At 48.6% G+C, this 24443-nt stretch overlaps 2 protein-coding genes across 5 annotated transcripts in view; one reads left to right on the top strand and one right to left on the bottom strand.

Annotated features, from left to right (window-relative positions):
- LOC144944016 (uncharacterized) overlaps positions 1–10336 on the top strand; it is a 49881-nt gene extending 39545 nt beyond the window's left edge. For both annotated transcript variants that reach the window (XM_078871997.1, XM_078871996.1), the window contains exon 3: positions 3096–10336. In XM_078871997.1, the coding sequence (XP_078728123.1) occupies positions 3096–4554 (1459 nt within the window). In that variant the 3' untranslated portion in view covers positions 4555–10336. The remainder of the gene's footprint in view (positions 1–3095) is intronic.
- MRPL11 (mitochondrial ribosomal protein L11) overlaps positions 1–24195 on the bottom strand; it is a 99124-nt gene extending 74929 nt beyond the window's left edge. The window contains exons 1-2 of one of the 3 annotated variants that reach the window (XM_078871999.1): positions 24081–24195; positions 19914–20057 (exon numbers count right to left, since the gene is read on the bottom strand). In XM_078871999.1, coding sequence (XP_078728125.1) covers positions 19914–20045 — 132 coding nt within the window. In that variant the 5' untranslated portion in view covers positions 20046–20057; positions 24081–24195. The other 2 variants (XM_078871998.1, XM_078872000.1) reach the window with 2 other exon arrangements.
- Between the last annotated feature and the right edge of the window lie 248 nt (positions 24196–24443).

Genomic DNA, 24443 nt, shown 5'->3' with positions numbered 1-24443 from the left:
TGAAGACGCATCCTCAGCGGCTCCACGCTTCTCCGCACCGCAATCCCTATCCTCCCACGCGCACGTCAACCACAAACAAATCTCGCCCTGCGGCCCGGCATTAGCCACGTCATGTTTTATTCAGCAGTTCCGAGACACAGAGGAGAAGTCTCTAATTTTTTCAGGTTCTGGTTAGGCCACCACTTGTCAAATGATCGAGTCTGACGATGCGGCATCTCGGAGGTCGGGGGTCGGGGTGGAATGTTGCTGCCGTGAATGGCACAGTCCTCGCATCACATCGTGTTGCTCTTAAACAGAAGGGAAAACAAACAGACATACAGCTCTTGCCTTGGCTTGGAGACGCACGCTGCGGCCGCGTGCGTCCTGGGCAATGACAAAGAGTTTGAATTTATCATAAAAAAAATAGTTTTAAAGCATTCGTTGTAAGGAGCACTGAACTCTTTCGGTCAGGAGCACTCCCACGATCCTGCACGGGCGACGCCGTACTCGGGAGAACATCGGCACAAGTTTCTTCACCACAGGGTCCGCGGCCGCTTTGAAAGTCTTTCAACTATCGCCAGCTATGGTTGAAAGCGTTGATGCAAAAGCTCTGTCTGTTTCATATGTCAAAGCGGAGGCTACGATAAATATCATTTAATATAAAGTATTTATTTGAAAATATGTATAAACTTGTGTTTCCAATGTGGACTTTGTAGAAAAAACACAGCAAAATTTATCAAAGGGGTTATCGCCCCAAAAAACCCGAGCCCCAAAATGGATCATCCTTGGCGGTCAATGTGATGACGTCATTAAGCATGACGACATCCTGCTATGTCACGCGTCATGCTTCTCGTGACGTCCTCTCGTTGTGCCGACTTAGAACGCACCATTGTTATTGTCGTCGTGGATTAAATCTTTATGGGGACAAATGCACGTCGCAAAGCGAATCTGTGCATATGAGCGGTTTTCCTTCTTTGATCACTCACGAACAAAGCCTCAAAACCGTCGGACATCCCATCACAAACAGCCAGTGCATCAATCAGATGACAGCCGGGTTTTTTTTGGGGGGATTGTGCCTTGTTCAAAAATTGATCCCCCGGCGTTTGCCTTGGTGGTGACAACACCACTGCACTCAAACGCAAGCCCAACGACGTCTTCCTGCACCGAATGGGAATACTCCTCGGTTGCCCCATCTCATACGCGTACGCCACTCTGCTGGATAAATCACTGCTGCGTTTGGTACGAGTGCACGCTCTACCAAGGTGGTGAACGGAGTCAAGGGTTGGCTGGGTGGAGGTCACAGTACAGTGAGACCACCGCGTGGCTCAGGGATCAGAGCATTGAGCCAGCACCGCTGAGAATCTGGGTTCTGGAGTGGAGCGAGTTTGTGGTCTTAGTCTGGTCACGAATTTCCACTTAAGTGTGGCCTTTTTCAGGACGTAAATTTAGGCTTTGATCAATGCGCCATGAACACTCTTTGCAGGGCATTAATGGTCTGCCTCTAGTGAGGATAAATAGATCTACTGCAGTGTTTTCGTCATCTTCCATAGCTGTTTTATGACACAAAGCGATGCACCCCGCTGGCAAATATCTTCGGCTCATGGCATGATGCAGATAGCACAATGGGAAAAAAAATAAGCGTATATACTTATTTTTAAAGAGTAAACCGACAGAGGTCCAGGGGTTGGTGGAATATATCAAACAACATCACAATTCAAACAACAAACAACTCAACACCACCAAGACAACAGGACCACAGTGCAGTTCTTCAGAAGCTGTTGATGCTTTTTGGATAATGGACAAAAGGCCGAGCGCTTTTAGTCCACGAACACGTCTCTGTGCGCGCCGTTGGAAACGCTCGGCACGGCGCTCACCACCACGGCGAGTGGCCGGCAACCTTGACTTATGTCACCCAGTCAAGTGGCACTTTTGTGCTGGTTTTGTGTGTTTTTTTTTTAAAACCATTTAGCGATGACACTTAACGGTGCGCTCAAATACTCGCGGAGAATGATTAAACAACTGCGGGCCACTGTCAATCACAGTCGCGGAGCGGTTAGGCTGCATAATAACTGGGGTGCCCGAGCGCCGTTTCAAAAAAGCGCGAGATGCGTGTCGCGAATGCAGACGCTGCCTTCACTCAAATCCGTCATGCGGCAGCGACATTTTTCATTTCATCAAGCGACAAAAGGCCGTTGCTAATTCCTAAATCGACGGCTCGTTACGGCCTGAATGACGATAAGGGTGGGAAAAAAACGCGTCGGTTTGATCGGGACCTGGCGCGAATATTCACTTCTCTTTTTAGTTTTTTCATTTCAAGTTTGCAACGTTATTGTTAATATTATTTACACGGGTTTTTTTTCCCTTCGTCAATTATGACCCCCCCGCCATCACGCTCATTTACGAGTCACGCCATCGCGGGCACGCAGGAATTCTCGCCGACGACACCAGCCATTGCCTGACAATGCTCATTTGTGGGATTGGTAAAAGTGTCCCCAATGCAGGACTACTCTGGAAAAAAACAAAAAAGTCCATTAGCCTCGGTGAAACCTTGCCGGACATTAATATGAGGGACATTATTATACCCATATTATGGAACAGCTGTGGGAGACGCCAATATAACCCAACAACTGACCGTGTGCCGCTCGGTAAACAGTGGTGTGCCGCGTCTGAAATATTTATGAGGTTTTTCGTCCTCAGAGGTGAATTAAGCCACGATATATCTAAAATAAAGTTTTTTTTTACACATATATAAACAGATGTTTTTATATAACAGATTTTTTTTATATTATCAACTCAGACGTGAAAAACTGGTTTAAAACTATAATAAAAATGCTAAATCTCAGCAGTGCTGGTTCATTGCACTGATTTGACCATCATGAACCCTGTGAGCCACCCATACATGAAGTCTCAGTGTTTAATATCCAAGTAATCTAATGTCTCCCCATTTTTTTATTTCTTTCCCATCTCCCTTCTATTGCCATCTCGCTTTCCCTCAATATGTCCTCGTGTCACTCCTTCTCTCTCCTCTTTCTCCTCTCCCCATTTTCCTCAAAACCCAACTTTTTTTCTCCCCCCCCCTCCTCGCATCTCCCCCCCCTCCCCGTGTCACCGTGCAGCTACGTTGCGGTGTGGGTGGGTGCCGAGGCTCGCACGCCACGCCGAGCCTACGCCTCCATCCTCTGGTTCCTCTATGTCTTCGTGCTCGAGATAAAGCTCTACTTCGTCTGCCAAAATTATCGTGGCGAGGCCTCCACGCTCTCCCCATCTTCCCCTTCCTCCTCCTCGTCCTCCGCTGCCACCTCATCTGCCGTGGCGGACGACACGGGCCTCGGCCGCAAGTTGCTCACGCTCTTCCTGTCGGTGTGCGTGCCGGGCCTCTACGTCATCCTCGTCGCGGTCGACCGCCTCGACTGCCTCGACACCGACGGCTCCTCGTCGCTAGACGACGATGACGACGACGAAGACGACCGCGACGACAGCAACGTCGACAGCAACGGCTGCAGCGCCGTCGACCGCGACCGGGCGGACCAAGACGACGAGGCGTCCAGCGCGGGCCGGTGCGCGCGCTCCCAGGATGCCGCGCTGTCCGGCGATCCGCAGCTGCCGCCCGCCTCGCCCGAGGAGGAGGCGGCCGCAGCGGAACGTCGCCGCGAGCGCCGCAAGCGGCAGCGCCGCCGGGCGGCCGCCGCGCCGCCTCGGGGGCCGCCGCCACGCGCCGCCCACGAGCGGGCGCTGGCCGAGGCGCTGAGCTGCCTGCTGCTGCAGCGCAAGGAGGAGGTGCGCAGCCACGTGTTCGTGGTGGCGCTCGACCTGCTCGACGTGCTCGACGTGCAAGCCGGCCTCTGGGAATCGCGGGCGGCAGCGCCCGGAGGCAGCTCCGCCGTCCCCGCGTTCGGCTCTTCCTCCTCGTCCTCCTTCTCCTCCTCCTCTTCCTCATCGTCGCTGCCTCCGCTCTGGGCCGAGAACCTCACATTCTTCTACTGCTACATCTTGCTGCTGGTGCTGCCGTGCGTGTCGCTCAGCGAGCTGGGCTCGCTGCTCGACCGCGGCACCACGCTCTACCCAGCGCTCAGCCTCATCACCATCAACGTGGTGGCCGTGTTCGTCCGTGCAGTCACGCTCGTGCTCTACGCCGGCGCCAGCGTCTCCACCATCTTCATCGGCAAGAACATCCTGGCACTCATGCTCAAGACGTGCTCGCTGCTCGAGTTTGTGCGCCAGGTGCCCGACGGCGCGCAGCAGCAACAGCAGCTGCCTCCCGCACTCGTCATGGGCGGCGGGGGCGGCTGCGGGGGGGGTGGCAACATGGCCACCGGCGCCGCCATCGCCGAGCTGCAGTTGGTGACGACGCACCGCCAGCTGTCCCACGAGCCGCTGGTGGCACACATTCACCAGCAGGTACCCAACAGCTGCCTCGGAGATGATGCCGCGCTCACCGCCGCCGGCGCCGCCGCCGCGTTCTCCTTCAACTCGCTGCACCGCGGCGACGGCGTGGCCGAAGCGTCGGGCCAGCGGACGCTTCCGCTGAACCTCCCGACGCAGAACCGCTCGCTCATGCCCGCCGACGTGTCATGAGCAACGAAGCGACGTGTGGTGGCGGCAGCGGCGCCGCGGACAGTGGCTGGAGGACTAACTTCCCGCGGCGCTCGCGCGAATTAAAAAGATCGATCGTTTCCACCGTCCCCAAGCCACCCCCCTCCCTGTCCATGCCGCTCCCCTGTCCTCTGTCCTGGGTCGTTTGTGTCAAATCCAGCACGAGGTTTTCAGGCATGGTGGCGACGGCGCTCCGTGACAGAAAGAAGCTCTTTCCCCCCCGCCCTCCCGCCGGAGTGAGAGGATGCTGGGTACATTTTTACAGCATTGATCTCTCTCTTCTTCCTCATGTGCATGTGTGAGTATGTGTGTGTGTTGTGAGCGGCAGTGCAGTGGTTAGCGCACTGCGCTATGAACCCGGCGACCCGAGTTGGATTCCCCGCTCAAAGCCAACATTGGTGACGGATATGGGAACCGATTCAGGGGCTCCTCTAGGTCGACTCAGCCTCAAATGAGTACATGGTGCAGTGTGTAAACATCAGCACTGGCGAGACAAAGGTGGTGTGGTATTTTCTACTCTCTTGTGCCATGCCGTCCTTAATAGGCGTTTGCTAACAGCCCTTGCCCCAAGAGTCTGTTAAATCTCTGACGGGTGGGTTTTGCTGTACGTGTGTGAACCTGGACCATTTTTTATTTTTTCTGTCAAGGACGTTCTGTGTCCTTTAGATGCGTGGTTAATCAAAATCTGGCGCCGCAGGTCTCGGAAACAAAAACAAAAAAAGAAAATCATAAAAAACCGTGAACATTACTTGCCAAGCACAGCACTTACATTACAATTTTATGAAGGTGTGTCCCATAATCCAACTGTCAATAAACTCGGGCGCAGGAGGAATTTAAAGTGGGGGCGTATAACTTTGAGAATGAGCCGCTAGTCTGAATAACGTAGATGGATGAACGGTATGTGCCGTGTGAGTCTGGTGATTATCGTCGTGGCGATGACACAGGTTTGTGATCCAGAGCTTTCGTTCTGGGGGGGTCGGTGGATCGCGCGGAGATTGCGGCCGCTAATGACGTGCGAGTGTCGCCCACCGTGCTGAGCAATGAGGTACCAATAATAGCAGACAGTACAGAAAGTCGGTTTTAGTGCGCGGGGTGTTTTGGTTGGTGGATCACCGCGAGATCGTGGTGTGCGTGGCATACCAGGCATACTGTATCGATTCATCGATTAAAATAGATTCCTATGCTCAGAAATCATTTACACATTTGGTTAATGCAAATGATCGACTAATGACACGAAGGAGAAAAAAATATTCTTGATTCTTGCATTGCTCGCGACCCGCCGGACATGTAAAAATCGCTGTGCGGGTGGGAGGTGAATTGAATTCACTACTGTGTACCTCCCTGCCAGGTGGGGGGGGGGGGGCAGCGAGGAGGGCAGCAGAGCAAGTAGGTCGCTGACCGATTAGAGCTGAATTTGAGCGCCGTCTTCGAGGATAAGCGAGGTCTCACTAGATTTAAAGCTTTCGTGACTGCAAGGATTCTTATTCTTAGGTTTTTTCGGTAAAGTCACGTAGGTAAAAAATTTAAATTAATAAAAGTAAAATAAAAATAAAAAATTCACGACGTTTCGGAAGCAACACAAGCCTCCGTCTTCAGGTGGAACCGTCACAATTTTTTACCTACGTGACTTTACCGAAAAAATCTAAGAATATAAGGTCTCACTTCGCTCGTCTCCCACACACACACACCGGAAACACACTCCGCCAGACAACGGACACTCACCCCGAGTCACGACCCTTCTCAACAAAACGACTATTGGGACCAACTTTGATTGCATTCATGACTCAAGTTAGAATGTTTTCTAGTCTTAGTGTATATTTTTCTCTTCGATTACATAAATAACACAAAACAAAACAGCTTTGGCTGCTAACGCCGCCGGAAATTACGCAAATCTTGCCGTGAGCTGTCATCGTTGTTGTTGTTGCGTGTTAAGGGTTGTTTTCTCAATTTCAGCGAGGGGGATTTTCAACAGTTGCACGCGTGTGTGTGAATGTGGGGAGACGTAGTGTAGCGGTTATTGCGCTCTTCTACAAACCCGGTGACCCGAGTTCTATTCCCGCTCACGGCAAACACCGGTGACAATTATCTGAACCGGACCTGGGCCTCCCCTAGGTCGACTCAGCCTCAAACGAGTACCTGGTGCGGTGTGTATTTAACATCGCCGCTAGGGAGACAAAGGCGGCCGGGCGCGGTGCTGGCCACCCACCCCGTCATGTGCCGTGCCGTCCTTAATAGGTGCTCGCTAACAGTACTTTCCCCAACAGACTGTTAAGGCTACACAGGGGGATCTTTGCCTTTGTCTATGTGTGTGTGTGCGTGCGTCAGCAACGCGTGGAAAGAAAAAGCACACAGCAGCGGCGAGATTCGTCGCGTCGACTCCATCGCTCTCACCCGGGATTACGCGAGCGATTTTTGGCGTGTCCAAAAAAAAATGTATAGGCCATTACGTTCCATCAGCCAGGGGCGAAGGTCAAACAGTGGTTGTCAGAAGTAGTCGGTAATGCATTTCATATATTTATTTTTCTTTACTTTTCAGTGAAAAGTCTGCCGGACCAATTTTTGCCCTCCAACAAAATGTTTAGGGTAAAAAAAATATATATATACAGAAACAGAGAACGAGTGTACGCATTTACAAGGAAAAATCTCCACATCAGAAGGCTGCACGCAGCAAACCAGACTTTAAAAAAATCCCTCTGCCCAGAAAGACTCCGCCTCCTGAGTTATTAATTAGCAAACGGCTCATTAGCACCGAGCAAAAATAATGGCATTCTCCCCTTGCCGCAAGTGATTTAGCGAGCAGGTAAGCTAGCGAGCGAGCGAATTAGCGGGTGGATAAGTTAGCAAGTGAATGACCTAGCGAGTGAATTATATAGTGAGCGTGCAAGTGAGTATCCGCGTGGGTAGGTGAGTGGGTGAATAAGAGAAGCAATAGGTTAGTTAGTGAGTGAGCGAGGAGGGGGATGGATGGGCAGGTGGGTAAGTGACTGAGCGAGGGAGTGGGTGGGTGGGTGAGTGGGTCGGCGGGTGGGTGGGTGAGTGGGTCAGCGGGTGGGTGTGTGACTGAGTGAGGGAGTGTGTGGTTGGGTGAGCGAGTGCGTCAGCGGCCGGGTGTGTGTGCTCGTGTACGCGACTCCTCCCAATATCCCGATCACGGCTCGGGTTCCTAAACCGCCGCCCGCAATCAGTCGCTTTGCGTCGCTTGGGAATCGCGGCAACGAAACCTCCCACACCCCCACTTCCCTTCAAGTTGCTCCGCCAATTACGCCATTACCAAGCAACTAACGGAACTTAAATTAAAAACAGATTCTTACGCTCGCGACGGACGCGCCGAATAGCGCGTATGAGAGTCGAAAATTTACGATTCTTGCAAGCAACGCACTCGCGTGACTTCTGGGCAAATGGCATAAACAAAACTTCGTAGATGAGACAAAAAAGACATTTGCAACTAGCAAATTGTGATAATTCATCAAAAGCCCTGGTGGGAAGGGTGGGTGGTGGTGAATCATGACACGCATAGTTATTGCTGTGCCTTCGCCGCCACATGGCTCACGAAATCAAATCAATTCTGCTTCGCAAAGAGAGAAAGAAATTCAGTGCAAGGTCAGACAGATAACGGAACGCTCCACAGAAATACCCGATGGACAGGGCGCATTGGTGAGAGAATCTCAGCATGGGAGCCTACTGAGAGAGGGTCTTGCGACTCGGTGAGGCTTTCCTGAGTAAATATAAAATAATTAAGATACTGAAGATGATTATACTGATTGTTACGTCTCGTAAAATTAATTAACTAATGATAAACTACCAAGTCTTGACACTCAGCGAGGCTATTAGGGATAAAGTAAATGATGATCATGTTTGTAGTGTTGGTGATGTCTAGTGACATTAACATTCTGTGACGGTGAGGCTCTCCCGGGTAAACAAAAATCGATGACGAAGAAGATGATGATTGTGATGATGTCCTGGTTCCAAATCATTCACGTCAAGCCACTGTATCAACTCACACTTCTTGGATGAAGGCCTCCCCACGCCGCGTCAGTCATCATGTGGGTAGTGTAACTGTACGGCACCAAGGACCAGTTCAATTCGGTGACGATATGTTAACTACTTCGCCTGGTACACAGGAGGTCGTGAGTTTGTGCCTGATCCTGACGACGCCTGTATATTTGGAGTTTGCATGTCTCTCTCTCTCCCCGTGGTTGCTGGGATTTTTCTCCGGGTCCTCCGGTTTTTCCCTCCACATTTAGAATCAATGTGCGTTTGGAGTATTTGGCTGCTATACGTTTCCACGTGATAAGCCGCTTCGGTGAGCTATCAATTGTGGCCAGGTCGCTTCTGAAAAAGAGCTGTATAGCTCAGTAGGCCTGACATGGTAAAATAAATATACTGTAGTTTAGTTTGAGTTCAGATATCGCTCATCATTGATATCAGCAGTGGCCAGGAATTTAAACAAGGTCGTAAGGTGAACAGCCCAGTGTGCCAACCACTTGGCCACTGCTGATTTTATTTTACGTTTACTTACACAATAGCATTCAAAAATAAGAACGACCGCAGACCTCATACAGATATGGTTGTCGAATAGACAGTGCAACAATTCATCAATGAACATTGATTCCCAAGCTCAGTATACCCGCATAGAATGTTTAATTCATGCATACATGTTGTGTGTAACGCGCTCACGTCACGCCTGCAGCCACAAGAGGTGCTTCCATTCTCTGCAGTGTGAGAATAATGAGTCTTGAATTAGAGGGCGAACCAGAAAATCGCAGAGGAATCCGATTCACCCCAGTGATGTCCTTCGCAATTTAAACACAGACAGCACGATAACTACCTCCCCTAATCACCGCTCCTGATTATAACGAGCAAATTCAGGCTGGAAAACCGTCTGACCTAATTAACCTGAGCCCTGCCAATCATAAGTCACCATTAATCAATCATAGTCATCTCGGCGGCTGCTCGCCAGCGCGTGAGGCCGTCCCACTGGTCGACTTCTCAAGTGGGCGGAGCAACGTGTAGGTGTCAAGTTGAGTTTAATCCGTGTGTGGTGCTTCCCAACGCAGAGTGTGGCCACACCGAAGGGATCGCTCTATCATGATCAACTAATACAGATTCTTATACTCACGACGCACACGTTGAATCACGTGCGTCATAATCAATGCTCTTCCATTGGATCGCGTTCGGTTTCGTAGCGAGACCAACTCAAGCCACTCGAGGCCGCTACATTCACAACCAATACGACAATCGTGACGATTCACAGACTAATTCTGCTAGTGGGAATGTGTTCTTCAACTGAAACAATAATGAATGGCGCGCTCTTAGATGTTTGTACTGTACACGTGTCCGGTTGTGTCAGGTAGTGGAGGGGTCTTATGGCGGGAGATTTGGCCAGATGATGACATGGCCTAACCCAAATAAATCTATGACGAATCCCTTATAATACTGGCTGCAAATCCAATGCGCTAAAACCTGAATTGTTACTCGTTTCCACTTTTTGCATTATGGTAACAAACTGTGAAACTGTTATTTAATTTCAAATGCATCCCCCCACCTCATAGTGTCAGCAGTTCTCGTTAAAGATTACATCTATGTAAAAAACACATCGGAATTTAACGTTGATTTTGTGCAAGGTTTAATATTATAAATATTTTAATATATTTTACACAAACGTGTGTGCATGCAGATCTGTCGTATGGGGTCTTGTAATATTGTACATAGCGTACGTGTACATAATAAGTATTTAAAAAAGGTAATAAAAAATAAAGATGAATTTCGAGTGCTCGTCACTGCCTGCCTGTTGGTGCTGGTGGTGTTGGTGGTGGCAGTGATCGTGGCGGCAGTGATGGTGGTGGTGAGTGAGGGTAGTTGTGATGAGTGGTGACCTCCTGCCAGTGGGCGTTCGACACTTCACGTGGCCTCAACGTGCACATAGCCTGGCACAAGCGTCGTGGTGATGTCACCTCCCCTTAGTGGCGAATGGCGGTTGTTGTTGTTGGTGAGTGAGAGTGCATGTGATGAATGCTGGTGGTGTTGGTGATGGTGGTGGCAGTGATGGTGGTGGTCAGTAACAGTGGATGTGATCAGTGGTGGTGGTGATGGGGGCGATGGTGGTGGCGAGTGAGAGTAGTTATGATGAGCGGTGGTGGTGATGGTGGTGGCAGTGATGTTGGTAGCGGTGATGGTGGTGGTGAGTGAGAGTGGATGTGATGAGTGAGAGTGGATGTGATGAGTCCTGGTGGTGGTGATGGTTGTCAGTGAGAGTGGATGTGATTAGTAGTGGTGATGGTGGTGTGAGTGATGGTGGTGTGGGTGATGGTGGTGGGGGTGATGGTGGTGGTCAGTGAAAGTGGATGTGATTAGTAGTGGTGATGGTGGTGGCGGTGACGGTGGTGGTCATTGAGAGTGGATGTGATTAGAAGTGGTGATGGTGGTGATGGTGGTGGCAGTGATGGTGGTGTGTATTTAATTTTTAACCGGACACGCGGTATTGAGGAAGCGAGGAGGCTGCAATCAAACGCTCAAACATTCCCTTTGATCAGCGCAGTCGGCCGCCGCGCGCGGCTGTTGCAGAGAAAGAAGAGCACAGCTGGGTGGAACGTCGTCGCTCTTAACGCACTAACGAAGCTGGAAACTCGCTCGCTCACACACGGGCGGACGGGCGGGCGGGCGGATGGACGGACCGACGGACAAATGAAAGCTCAAGAGCACAAACCAAAAGACAGCCCCACTGCACCGCAATTTCGATTTACGGGGCATCTCAACACAACCGCATCCCCCAACAAAGCAAAGAAAATGATGCACGTGTCTACAGCCCAATTCGTCAATCCACTGCTGAATGAAGGCTTCCCGGATGCCGCGCGGGGTTTGTTGGGGGTGTGCGATTAATTTTTCACCATGCGGGGAGCGCGTAGAGGCACATGCAATCAAAGACTGGATTTCGCCGTGCTGTCTGCTGCTCCTGATGGCCAACGATGACCACAGTCGAGAAGCCACCAACCCAAGCGCTAACCAGGCTCAACGCTGCTAGCTTGCAAGGTCTGACGAGATCTCGGGTGCATTTCGGGTGATTTGGAAATAGTAAAAAAAAGAATAATGTATACACACAAAGACAAAGGTCCCCCCATATAGCCTTAACAGACTGTTGGGGCAAGTGCTGTTTGTAAGCACCTATGAAGGCCGATACAGCACACAAGGGGGTTGGGATGGTCAGAACCATGCCTGGCACACCTTTGTATCTCCAGTGTTGATGTTTAAACACTGCACCAGGTACTTATTTAATTCTGAGTCGATCTAGGGGAAGCCCAGTACCGGTTCAAATAATCGTCAGGGTAGCCATGAGCAGGAATCGAACTCGTGTTGTCGTGTTCGCTGCACCACTGCATGTACATGTTCACGCGCATGCACACACCCACGCACGCGCGCAAGAAACCTCGGCAGCATGGAAAAATCGGCCAAATACCCTCAAGAGGTGATCTCTATGGCTCGCTTAGCAGTGGTCTACGCAAGCAATTGCAGGGCTGCACCTTGACCTTTCATACGTGTATATCCGTAAATCTCGCATCCCACGAATGTAAGCATAGTCTGTGTATGAAAGCGCTGTGTTTCAAAAAAGTGTGAGAATGTACCGAGGGTAATGGGCAACTGAAGGCAGCTTGCTCGAGGAATGATTGCCTTCCTGGTACATCACCGTACATCACCGCATTTTTTGTTCTTTCTCCGAGAATGAAAATTTGGATTGAGATGAATTGGAAATACCTAATGCATGTCAAATGAGGCTACTGCTGCTGCTACTGCTGAACATAGAACAGCAAGGGTGGCGGTGGGGATGGTGGTGGTGGTGGTAGGGAGCGGTAGCATAAGGGTTGGCGTGTTGCATGACAAACCTGGTGCCCCGAGTTCGATTCCCGCACACGGCCAACGCCTCCCCTAGGTTGAATAAGCCTCAAATGAGTACCTGGTGCGGTGTGTAGTAAACATCGCCACTCGGGAGACAAAGGCGGCCGGGTGTGGTGCTGGCCACCAACCCCCTCGTGTGCTGTGCCGACCTTCACAGGTGCTCGCTAACAGCACTTGCCCCAACGGCCTGTTAAGGCTATACGGGAGATCTTTGTCATTGTTTTTGGTGGCAGTGGAGGTGTTGATGGTGGTGCCAGTGGCCGTGGCAGTGATGATGGTTGTGTTGGTGCTGATGGTGGTGATGGTTGCAGTTATCATGGTGGTGTGATGTGGTAATAGTGGTGATCGTCGCGGTGATGGTGGTAGTGATGATCATGATCGTGATGATGTTAGCAGTATCGTCATGGTGGTGGTGGTGATTGTGGTGGTGGTGAGCAGTAATGGCTGTGTGATGCCGACCATATGCATCCTGTCATTGCTAGAGGCAGCTCCACAAGGGAGCATGGGGAGGTGGTAGGGGAGGTAACAAAAGGCATTTAGCCTCCCACCGAGGGAGTATACATGGCTGTATAATTGTTACTACATATTGTGAACGAGTGAGAGTGCGAGTGTGCTCACTAACAGCACTTGCCTCGTTAGCTTTTCTGGGCTATACTGGGGATGTTTGTCTTCGTTGTGTGTGTTTGGCAGTGCCACAGTGGTTAGAGCACTCGGTTATAAACAAGGCGACCAGAATTTGATTCCTGCTCACGGCTAACATTGATGATAGTGCCCCCACCCCCCCCCCCCCCTGGTGTATAAACATCACCACTGGGGAGACAAAGGCAGTCGGGTGTGGTGCTGGTCACCCACCCCGTCGTCCACCGCGCCGGCCTTCACAGCACTCGACCTAACAGTCTGGTAAAGGCTATATGGGTGATCTTTGTCTTTGTTTGGATGTATGTACACGTGCGTGTCACGGCATGCCACGTGCGTGTGTTTGTGTGTGTTTGTGTGTGTGTGTGTTTGTGTGTGTGTTTGTGTGTGTGTGTGTTTGAGTGTGTGTGTTTGTGTGTGTGTGTGTGTGTGTTTGTGTGCGTGTGTTTGTGTGTGTGTTTGTGTGCGTGTGTTTGTGTGTATGTTTGTATGTATGTGTGTGTGTTTGTGTGTGTGTGTTTGTGTGTGTGTGTTTGTGTGTGTGTGTTTGTGTGTGTGTGTTTGTGTGTGTGTGTCTGTGTGTGTTTGTGTGTGTGTGTTTGTGTGTGTGTTGTGTGTTTGTGTGTGTGTGTTTGTGTGTGTTTGTGTGTGTTTGTTTGTGTGTGTGTGTTTGTGTGTGTGTGTGTGTGTCTGTGTGTGTTTGTGTGTGTGTGTTTGTGTGTGTGTGTGTGTGTTGTGTGTGTTTGTGTGTGTTTGTGTGTGTTTGTTTGTGTGTGTGTGTTTGTGTGTGTGTGTGTTTGTGTGTGTTTGTGTGTGTGTGTGCGCGCGTGTCGTCCTGAGCTATTAATGGTGCCTCCATGTGAAATGTTCCTCCCAGGAATTTCACTGCAGTCGTGTGAATTCTTAGATGATAAATGAATAAATAAAAATACCAACGGGGGGGGGGGGCGAGTGAATAAATAACTAAAAGGAGGGGAGAACCCTTATCTTCCCTTCACTGTGCAGGCAGCCATGGAATGTAATCCAGAATCCAGACTTGGGGCCAACTGCTGGCTAATAGACTCCAAACCGTAAAAGTATAATATATAACAAAAAAAAATATCCCCCTCGCATAACCTTCAACAGACTATTAGCGCGAGTGCTGTTTGCGAGCACCTATTAAGGCCGGCATGGCACGCAAAGGGGTGGGTGACCAATACCACGCTCGGCCGCCTTTGCCTCCTCGGTAATGATGTTTACACACTGAACCAGACCCAAATAACCACTACAACTACCGCTCCTCGCTCAGTCTCCGAAACACACACACACACTACGCACAAGTGCAGCAGATGTCACAGCGAGGGTGGTCAAAAAAGATTTGAAAAACAGAATACAATTTTAGGCAAACCTCATTCATGAGCGCGAACGGTGATGGGGAGTGGGTGGGGGGGTGGGGGCCTGTGTGAACTGTGGGATGATGACCCCCCCCCCCAATGTTTGTTGCGAATCAACGAGTGTGTTCACTGCGTCACTTGACACGTCTGCATGCGCACGCGCCCAGGCAATCGGGAAAACACCGAGGCTTGTATAATTGACAAATAAAAACAAATCTAGCGTGACGCCAACAGAGCCTGCAATTATGTATTATTAACCAAACACTGACGTTATGTAAGTTGCTAACCCGACGAGACGGGTCCGTCGCTCCCCATGTTTTTTATAGCTCGTGTGGTGCATTCGCTTCGGCGGCGGCGGCATCGGCGCCTTGAGGGGCTGCGCGTGTCTGCGCGTGGCGTCACGGCACCTCGCACACGGGCGGCGGCTCATCCTCACCCTCGTGGTCTCTTGCCAAGCCACTTCTGGATGGGGGGCATTCCCCCCCCCCCCATTCCCCCCCCCCCATTCCCCCCCCCATTCCCCCCCCCATTCCCCCCCCCATTCCCCCCCCCCCCATTCCCCCCCCCATTCCCCCCCCCATTCCCCCCCCCCCATTCCCCCCCCCATTCCCCCCCCCCCATTCCCCCCCCCCCCCATTCCCCCCCCCATTCCCCTAGTCGTAGTGAAGGGTCGTCTAGCTGTAGTCACGGGTCGTCTAGGGGTAGTACCGGGTGGTCTAGCGGAGGTGCTGGGTGGTCTAACAGTAGTGCCGGATAGTCGAGCGGTAGAGCCAGGTGGTCGAGCTGTAGTGCTAAGTGGTCTGTTTTTCACTGCGTGATGCTTAACAAAGTGAATCTGGCAGTTCCTATAAAGACAATCCCAGACTTTTGTGCAGTAGGGAACGGTGAGGGGGGGGGCTGGCCCCTGAAAAATGCCACGGGAATGGAGTCTAATACAGTGCGGTATTTACATAAACACTCTCCCTTTGCACACGTGCGCAACACGAAATGCACCGTGAATAACAAGACCGTGCCTTGCATAAAAAAAATAGAACAAAACACGAAACAAATCGCTCCGTGCGGATGTCAGTGCGTCGCATCCACTTTCGTAATAAACTTCAGCGCCCTTCATAATTTAGCGAGCGTAGGCGCCGTCATGAATTTCACGGCGAGTGGAATGGGCCCCAAGCCAGAATGACTTCTCGGCGCTTTGCTCCCCCGGCTCTGCAAAATACCCGTCGGTTCCACCCCCCCCCCATCCTTCGTTGGCAAAGCCTGCGGTGGCTCATATATTATCTGGCGACGCCGCGGCTTAGAGTCATGCTTATGACTCTGAGCAGGCAGTCTGAAGAGCCGAGCGCTTTATTAAGCACTGGCTTATTATTATTCTTACTGTTACGTGACATCTTCTCAATGCCTGTTACCCGTTGCAACGAGCACAATTTATGGGGGTGCGGATCGCGACTTAAAATTTTAAGGGCGAGATCGGTTTTATTTTGTTTTCTTCCCCAGCGCAATTTTTCACTGTGCATTTCTGTTGCTGCGTATTCTGCGATTTGGTCCGTCGCTTTTTATTATTTACTCGCCGTACTTATTCTCGCTTTTCCTCCACCACGTTCTGGAATTTTTCACGGTAAAGTAGCGCTGCCTCGTTTCCGAGGGGCGAGTATTCCTGTCGCTCATCCACTCTCCCCGCCTTCCCGATTGCACTTCGTGGCGTGACTTAAATACCACGCGCTGTCTGGGAGCCATGGATCATGGCGATGCCGCCTTGGGCAGGAATACTCCGGTCATTTGCTTCTCTCCCCTGTCTGCCACCCCCTTCCCAAGCTCACCCTTCCTCTCCGTTCAAATACTAATTAAGTTGTTACACGCTGCACGTGCATGATGATTGCTAATCGTACTGCAAATGACGTAGCGGAGAGAGCGCAGATTCAAATTAAGATGGATATCTTGTGTGTGTATTTATGTACTTGTGTTTCCCGTGTAATGTACAGCACTCTTAATTTGAATCAGAACTCTCTATGCATTCATGCGCGGCTATTATTTAGCAATGCAGTGTGTAACTACCTAAATACGTATTATAACTTTGAAGACCGGCAAATGTGAAAAAGATGATTGTGGCGGGTCAAGGACTGGAGTTTGGGAGGTTTAGGCGGTGTATGGGCCCTGCGTGAACGCGAACCTCAGCGTTACCGACTATCGCGTAAAATAACGTGCGTGGCTCTCACAGTAACCAAAGCGTCAGCATGCGCTAAAGTTAGAAACAGATAATTGTCAGTTTGGAAGTATTTCCCTCTCATACCCAATTAGTGCAGCTAAAGTGCTTGCTATGACTTATTTAAACGACCAAAAATTGTTTTTACCAGGCAAAGGCCACTGAGCTATGTAGCTCTTTTTCAGAAGCGACCTGGTCACAAACGGTAGCTCAACCAAGTGGCTTATCACGTGGAAATGTATAGCAGCCAAATACTCCAAACGCACGTTGATTCTAAATGCACGATTCTGTTCGTGGGTAGTTTCGAGAGCGGGAAGCTTCACGTGAACGCAGGCTGTCTGAAAGAAAGTCGCAGGCCGTGCAAAATGAAGCCGTGTGCCCCATGCATGGAAGCCATGTTATCGTAGGTTCCACACCTCTGCTCCTGCGAAATGAGGTCCTTAGGCCGTGGTCGCTGCTGGTAGCTGCTGGTTGAGGAGGCTGTGGGGTGAGTTAACAGATGCCACGTCTAGTTGTCTAGTTTCCAATAATGCGTGCAGGTAGTTTTGTTGAATGATTGGAATGCCACGAGGATAGCTTCATTAACGCTTCCCTAGCAGATGGCAGCATTAAGTTCATGCCGTGTCCCAGGGGAAGGGGCCTGGATCGGAGCCCAGCTTCGGGAGCATTACACGCGGTCTCTGCATTCCAATTATCAATTAAAGCACCTGTAACGCATCAGCTGTGACTAATAACCCCAGGCGGAGCTTGTGCTGACCCCATTCCCTCAGAGGCTGGAGGCAAGAGCCACCACCACTGGCCGTGTCAGCTGATGGGACAAAACTGTGACATTTCCCTGACAATACTTCAACGGTAAACATAAAACTAATGGTCCGTAGGTCAATTAATTTAACATGAGGTAAGATACATATTAAACTAGGAAGAAAGATAATACCTATGCGTGCTTCTGTAATGCTTTAAAAAAAGCGTTTCTCATCAGCATTTAATTAAGGATAATAACTTTACGTTCAAAGCCACACAACGTGATGACGTCACACGCTATGTGAAGTACTCGCAGTGTCACAGGTAATGACGTCAACGCAAGGCAAATAAATCCCTTCTTAGCGCTATATTTGAATCGCCAAATTTTGCTTTGATCAAATGGCCAGTTTTCTCGAGGCTAAGTTCAAAGGGTTGGCCTCTCCCGACTGCACCCCCCCCCCCCGCCCACACCTGTCAGACAGAGAAAATTCTTCATCACTTTCATCCTTCATGGGAAGCGTAAACATATTCAAATAAACTCAGTGTGTCGGCCACAGTGTTTCCCGCACCTCCGATTAGCCCGGTTGGCTACGTACGGTGCGAAAGTTCAAAGTACACACATAAATACAGGGGCACAACAGGTCAGAAAGAGAGACAGCTGGGGAGATGTGCAGACAAATAAGAATGTCTGTGACAAACGAGGACAGACAATGAGGGAGGAGGATGGATGTGGGCTGCATCGACGTAGACCGAGGCAGCCGCGAAGCATTTGCAAACCATGTATTGTGGTCACACAAAGAGGTTTACCCGATGTTATGATTCACATTCAATCTATTGCCAGCATTATCACGTGTGCCTGACAGACGCAACAATGCACTCCCCTCCTAGCACCACCACCCCCCAACCTACTGCCACTCACATCACTTCCGCCACCCACACGCTCGTTAACCATTTACCCAATCAATCGTTCACATCAGTTGAGGCAACAAATTAATTAATCAGGGAAACAATGGCGTCAGAGAGTTTAGCGTTCAGTGTTCCTGAAATGCAGAAGTAAACGAAAACATTCATTTCTGGGTTGTTGTAAATTTTTGACAAAACTGGAAACATCTAACATCATCCTCTTGGTTCTTTCGGTAAAGTCACGCAGAAGGGAAGTAATAAAATAATAAAAATAAAACATAATAAAACAATTCTCACGACGTTTCGGCCACAACGCAAGCAGCCGTCCTCAGGCGAAGAATGAGAACATTATCAAGCTAGGAGCTTATATAGGTGTAGCGAGGAGGAGCGCCTTAACAAAAGAATGTGCATATGAAGAGGAATTTAGCATACCAATGGGCAATGCATAGGAGGTGGGCGGAGGGGTTTCAAAGTCCCATTATGCCCATGCATTATGCAGGATCAACAGCACCACGGGGGGGCGCAAGGAACAGCGTTAATAAAGGAAAGGAATGTTAGTGATATGTAGCTGCATCACATCACTTGACACTTCACAGCAGGTAGACCTGGATTTTGTCAAATTGTGCAAACAGCAAGGAACAGCGTTAATAAAGGAAAGGAATGTTAGTGATATGTAGCTGCATCACATCACTTGACACTTCACAGCAGGTAGACCTGGATTTTGTCAAATTGTGCAAACAGTTGTTCTACCTATCTCAATAACATTGGTTTCCGGTTGCTGTATTGGCTTCTGATTGCTGAACAAATACATAAGGTTGCACTTATTACATTCAAAGTGCTTGCAACAAATTAACTACAATACCTTGCTGATCTCATCAATGTGCATAAACCATCACGCAAACTCTGGTCAACCTCGCAACATTGAACAAAAATAGTCACTGCATCGCGTGCTTCAGGTGCGCTTCTACGGCCGTCTGGAACACTCTTCCGATATTAGGAAGCCACTGGAGCTATGCACTTTGAAATCTCGATTTAAAACGTATTGTCCTTTCTCCAGACCTCCGATTAGCAAGGTTGGCTACGTACGTTGCAAAAGAAGCTCAACATACACACATACAAACAACTGCTCACTGTGAAGGGATGTGACAATATCAGAATTGAAATAGAACGCCTCTCGACTTAAATGAGCGACCACATCGGTGCCCCCCCTCTGTACATGACCCGGATCTGGTAGCGTAAATAGGACGAGAGACACAAGTTACGTAGTTTTTCACGTTTGTGCTGCTTCTCCAGGGAACTGAATATTCCGCGAACTATTCCGTTCTGAAGAAGCTCCCAGCACGTACAGCAAATCGTCAGACATCGTGCCGAACGACACACAGTACGACCCGAAAACGCATGGGAGAGCTTATCGCTTCAGTGACAGTTTCCTACAGAACAGCACGGCGGTGAGCATCGCATCAGAAATTCGAGAAAAGAAGACAAAAATACACCTCTACACAACAAATTTGCTGGGCGATCGTGAGTATCAACGATCTAGTGAGATTCCTCGAAACTTCACGTTCATGAACGGACAAGCTTGCTATGCGACCGCACCTCACCTGTCCCAGAATTGGTCCCAGTGGTGGCCCAGGAATGGCCTGGCCGGCACGGATGATTGTGCGGATAGTCTTATTGTGGTCCACCTTCTTCATGGCCTTGGCTGCCTTCCCCATCTTCGTCACCTTCGACATCCTCGGAGTTCCCTGTGGGGGTGCGGCGGGAAGGAGGCCATTGGGAAAGGAGAACCTCGCTAAGGACCGAGCGCCGAGTGGCCAAAATGCAACAAACGACGTCTGAGCATCTCCCTGCTCAAGCGAGCATCGGGCGACAATCAGCAGCCTTGTCCACCGGCCCTCGTGAGCCAGTGTTAAAAAATTCCACATTCGCCGAAGAAGATTACTGTTGAACCCGGCGACCTGCATTTGATTCCCAGTCATGCCAAATATCAGTGATCAGTACTGGGCACTCCCCACCACTCTCTAAGCCCTTTACTGACCAGCACTAACCAGCATGATGAAGTATGCATGGTCAAACAACCCCCATGATTGACAGTGTTGGAGGTCTTCATCCAGCAGTGGATTAGCAAAGGGCTGCAAATATATGTATAAGAATGATAATTTCATCAATCCCTTTCCTGCCATTAAATACATTTCCACCAAATTCATTGACATTTTGAGATCAAGGAAATGTTCGTAATTCTAGAGAGATAGTTAAAAACTACGACATGTTAAAGTAACATCCTGCAGAAGAAGATATCACAGAACAACTTCTGAGATCCCTTTCAAAAACTTCCTAAATGTAATCTTTATTCAAAACTGTGATTGTGAGATGCGTGCTCTAGCCACGGTGTCAAGTGGCCAAAAAATATTAAAATTATATAAATAACAGCAGAGCTCCGTGATCATGCCTCCAGAGTAACTAAAATTATATTCTTGGTTCTTTCGTAAAGTCACGTAGATAGGTTCGAAGAAACCTATCTACGTGACTTGACCGAAAGACCCAAGAATATGAATTCCTGCAGTCACGAAAGCTTTAAGTCAATATTTAACTAAAATGAGTTCCACTCTGTACAGGAATCAACAGTGGTCCTCCTATATAACCATTGGCCCCCGCCAGGAGAAAATGGAATTTCCATCACCAACTTTAGGCAACCAGCAAAGATGAATGCCGTTCCATTGTATGCTTGAGTAAGGAGACATTTGACATTCACAGCCACACCAAGCCCAACACACTTTGTCTATTAACATGACAGCTGGAATTATTTTTTTACAATGAGTTGACAAGCAAGCTGATGCAAACCTCGACAAGTAAAAGAAAGAGTGGCCTTTTAAAATCATTATATGATAATATAAAACAATTATGCAGTTAAGGGGCTTTGCGTAATCTCCGAAAGAAAATTATGTATAATCTATCAGCCTTCAGGGGCACTTTGAGGAAATCGAACGCAATATCCCTTGTAAACCAGCACACACCCCAACCCCTGCAGAGCAGCTCTGAAACAAAGCTAACTACGTTAATTATAGCATCCTAATTTCCTTTCAATTAAGCCATTACGAACATCACCAAACTTTCTATTGGGTTATTTTTGTTGCCATAATGAAAACTGCGCTGCGGCAACGTGAATGCACAAAGCTTCACACTGCGCGTTTTCTCCCCCGCCAACATGATGGCGCAAGAGTATAAGATAAATTGCCGCATTAGCGTTGGTGTGAATGAGCATTTGCCAACGAGGCTGATGCTTGTGAGAAAGAGCGCTCGTCCCAAGATCGACATGTGGCACAATCTTTGGAGCACCAATCACACTTACAACCCATTTTTCGGGGGATATGTGCAGGGAGTGTGATCATTCTGTTAATTATATTGCAGGGACCTGCTGTAAAGTGTATTATGAAAGCACTTTGCTATGTCAACACTGAGCTCCTACCTGTGAAAAATAATTAACTTATTCGTTTTCTCTTTCTCTGGATATTAAATATAGCATTCTTTGGGATATCAATATCGGTGCAAAGTTAACGGAGTTTGCTCTGCTTCGCTCTGAATTTCGTGTTATTCTGATGATAGCAGTTAGCAGCAAAGAGTGGAAAATATATTTAAGAAATGTATTGCTCATATATGCAACTTTTCAAAAGGTCAGGACACATTCTTAAACATTTTTGATACTTTAGCCATTGAATGTTGTCCATGAGTTTTTATATTTACTTCGTCTGCCAACGTGTTATAAACAATTTAAAATCCAATCTATTTATACGTGAATACATACTCCACATTTATTCCCTGTTGCATTGTCAACGTTGGAATGAATTTCAATTATTTCACAAACCAGTTCAAGGACAACAGACTTATGGGTAATTTTCTAAAAACAATTACTAAAGCGCTGCAATGAAGCCAATTATGTAAATCATGAAAATGCAACTGTACTTCAGTGAAGTAATTATAAGGAATCGACTAATTAGACGTAGGCTGCTTCATAACGGATTCCTACCGCTCGTGCATGTAATTACCACACTGCTTGCATGCACATTTGTACGTGCTTGAATCTGTATGTAGAGTACGATTGAGGCACGACTGGGTTTAATCAAATATAACAACCTTCCCGCTTTTGTGTGGCATTGTGAATGCTGACATCATGCATTGGGCATTTCTGTATGCAATTGACTGTGTGCTTTTGCATCACCATAATCATTATCACCATAGTATGTATCATCAATGGAGAGAGCCAAAATGGTGTTTTGTAATTGTTCAACTCCTCAATTTATGTATATAATCCTGAATTTCTTCACATCTACGTTTTAAATTCAAATGTCCTCAAATGAAAAGCGATTTAATTGCACACTATATCATAACTACTCAAAAACTAATTTTTTTCCCCATTTTCTTAAAATGCCTATCATATTAAACTAAGGTGTTACCATTTACCAACAAAATATTTCAAAAATTACAAACGGTACGTGAGTGTCTATTTTTAAATCGCTCCGTTAAACCGGTTTATTCCAGACTATTTCTGCTGTCTCTATGATCGAAATTCTATATTCAACCAAAAGTGGAATTATAATATTTAAGAAAACACCTTGCTCAGAGCGTTAATAAATACATTAATTCGGAAAGGCGATTCATAGTGAGTTATACACGGGTTAATTTACAATTAAATAGAATATATCGCGACATTTATACATGTATTTTTCAATTTCAACATCCCTCCAAAAAAAACGTGGATGTTAGATGCCCTCTGGTGGCCACTATCAATGGGCGTCATGCCACATTCTTGTTTACATGTTTTTGTTAATTCCACAACGGTTTACGTTGCCGCAATGTGACATCCATTCATACGGGTCCATTGAAAAGAGCAATAAACATGGCCATTATAACATTTGAATTGGCAATCTCAGAAGTATGATCTTGACAATATACAGAAGCGTGAGCAGAGACCGCCACTTTTAAAACATTCCAAGCAGTCCCCCTTTTACAAACGAAGTAATTAATCGCAACGGGCTGTCACCACGTCAATAATTAATGCACATCAAGTCAATCGGAACAATCAGGATAGCTCAATGCTGGAGGAGCTCACAGATCTTTGAAAGATCTGGACAGTCACATCAGTGAGCTCCTCTGGAAAGCGAGGCTGCGGTTACCGGGTCATGGAGTCCGCATGCCCAGCCACCCCATGCACAAGCAGCTTCCGTGCGGCCGGATAGATGGGGCTAAACGAGCGCGGCACGTACTCGAGAAGAGATGGACTGATGAATGAGACAATGCCTATTTGGCGAGTTCAATATTGACGCAACCATTGGTGGCGTTTATTCTAAACCGCAATGAAAGTTTGCCACGTATCCCTGGTCTACGCTGCACACCTTGACAGAAACTCGTTTATCAAGCTGTCCGAACGTCGCCTCAACGGCGAAACACCAACAACTTATCCAATGCGTTAATTTGCCGCGAAAATCAACTGCTTTTCAGGGGGCACAAGCAAACACCCTTACATCTGTAAAAAAAGAATTTTGAATGAACCGATCCATAATGTACAATATTATTTCCAATCAAAGACGAATTAACGCATGGCTCTACGAGGAGCAAGCCTAACCTGCGAAAGTCATTCCACCTTGACAGTTGTATAACAACACCAACATTCGTACCGGCGAAACGGTAGCGACACGTCAGGAGGTCCACCAGTTACGCCCCTGCAAAAGGGGGGCTGTTACCGCTAATGCTAATACAATGCTTCACCTCGCCTCGTGTTAATAGGTCGTCGCAAATTCTCGCCACTCCGCCGCTCAGCGCCACTGCACGATCACGCACCGCCTGGGCGCCGCCATATTGGGTCACGGCGCCTCACGTGGGCGCGCGACCTCGCGACCGACACAACTTCCGGCGATTTTTTTTGTGAAATACTAAAACCGCTGCGTTTTAATGTAAAAGAATTACGGGTATTTGCATTAAATACATTAGTATATCGAGGTGAATAATTATACTGAGAATTTAGATATTATTTAAATTACCCATGAAAATGGGGCTCCCCAATTTCCGGCGGCCGCGACTCGGCGGCTTTGGCGGTTCAAGTCGCGTCACGTGGGCGCGCGACCTCCCATGTTGAC

The sequence above is a fragment of the Lampetra fluviatilis genome, chromosome 33, assembly GCF_964198595.1.
Source record: "Lampetra fluviatilis chromosome 33, kcLamFluv1.1, whole genome shotgun sequence".
NCBI lineage: Eukaryota > Metazoa > Chordata > Hyperoartia > Petromyzontiformes > Petromyzontidae > Lampetra > Lampetra fluviatilis.
This window is presented reverse-complemented; position numbering and strand designations above follow the sequence as displayed.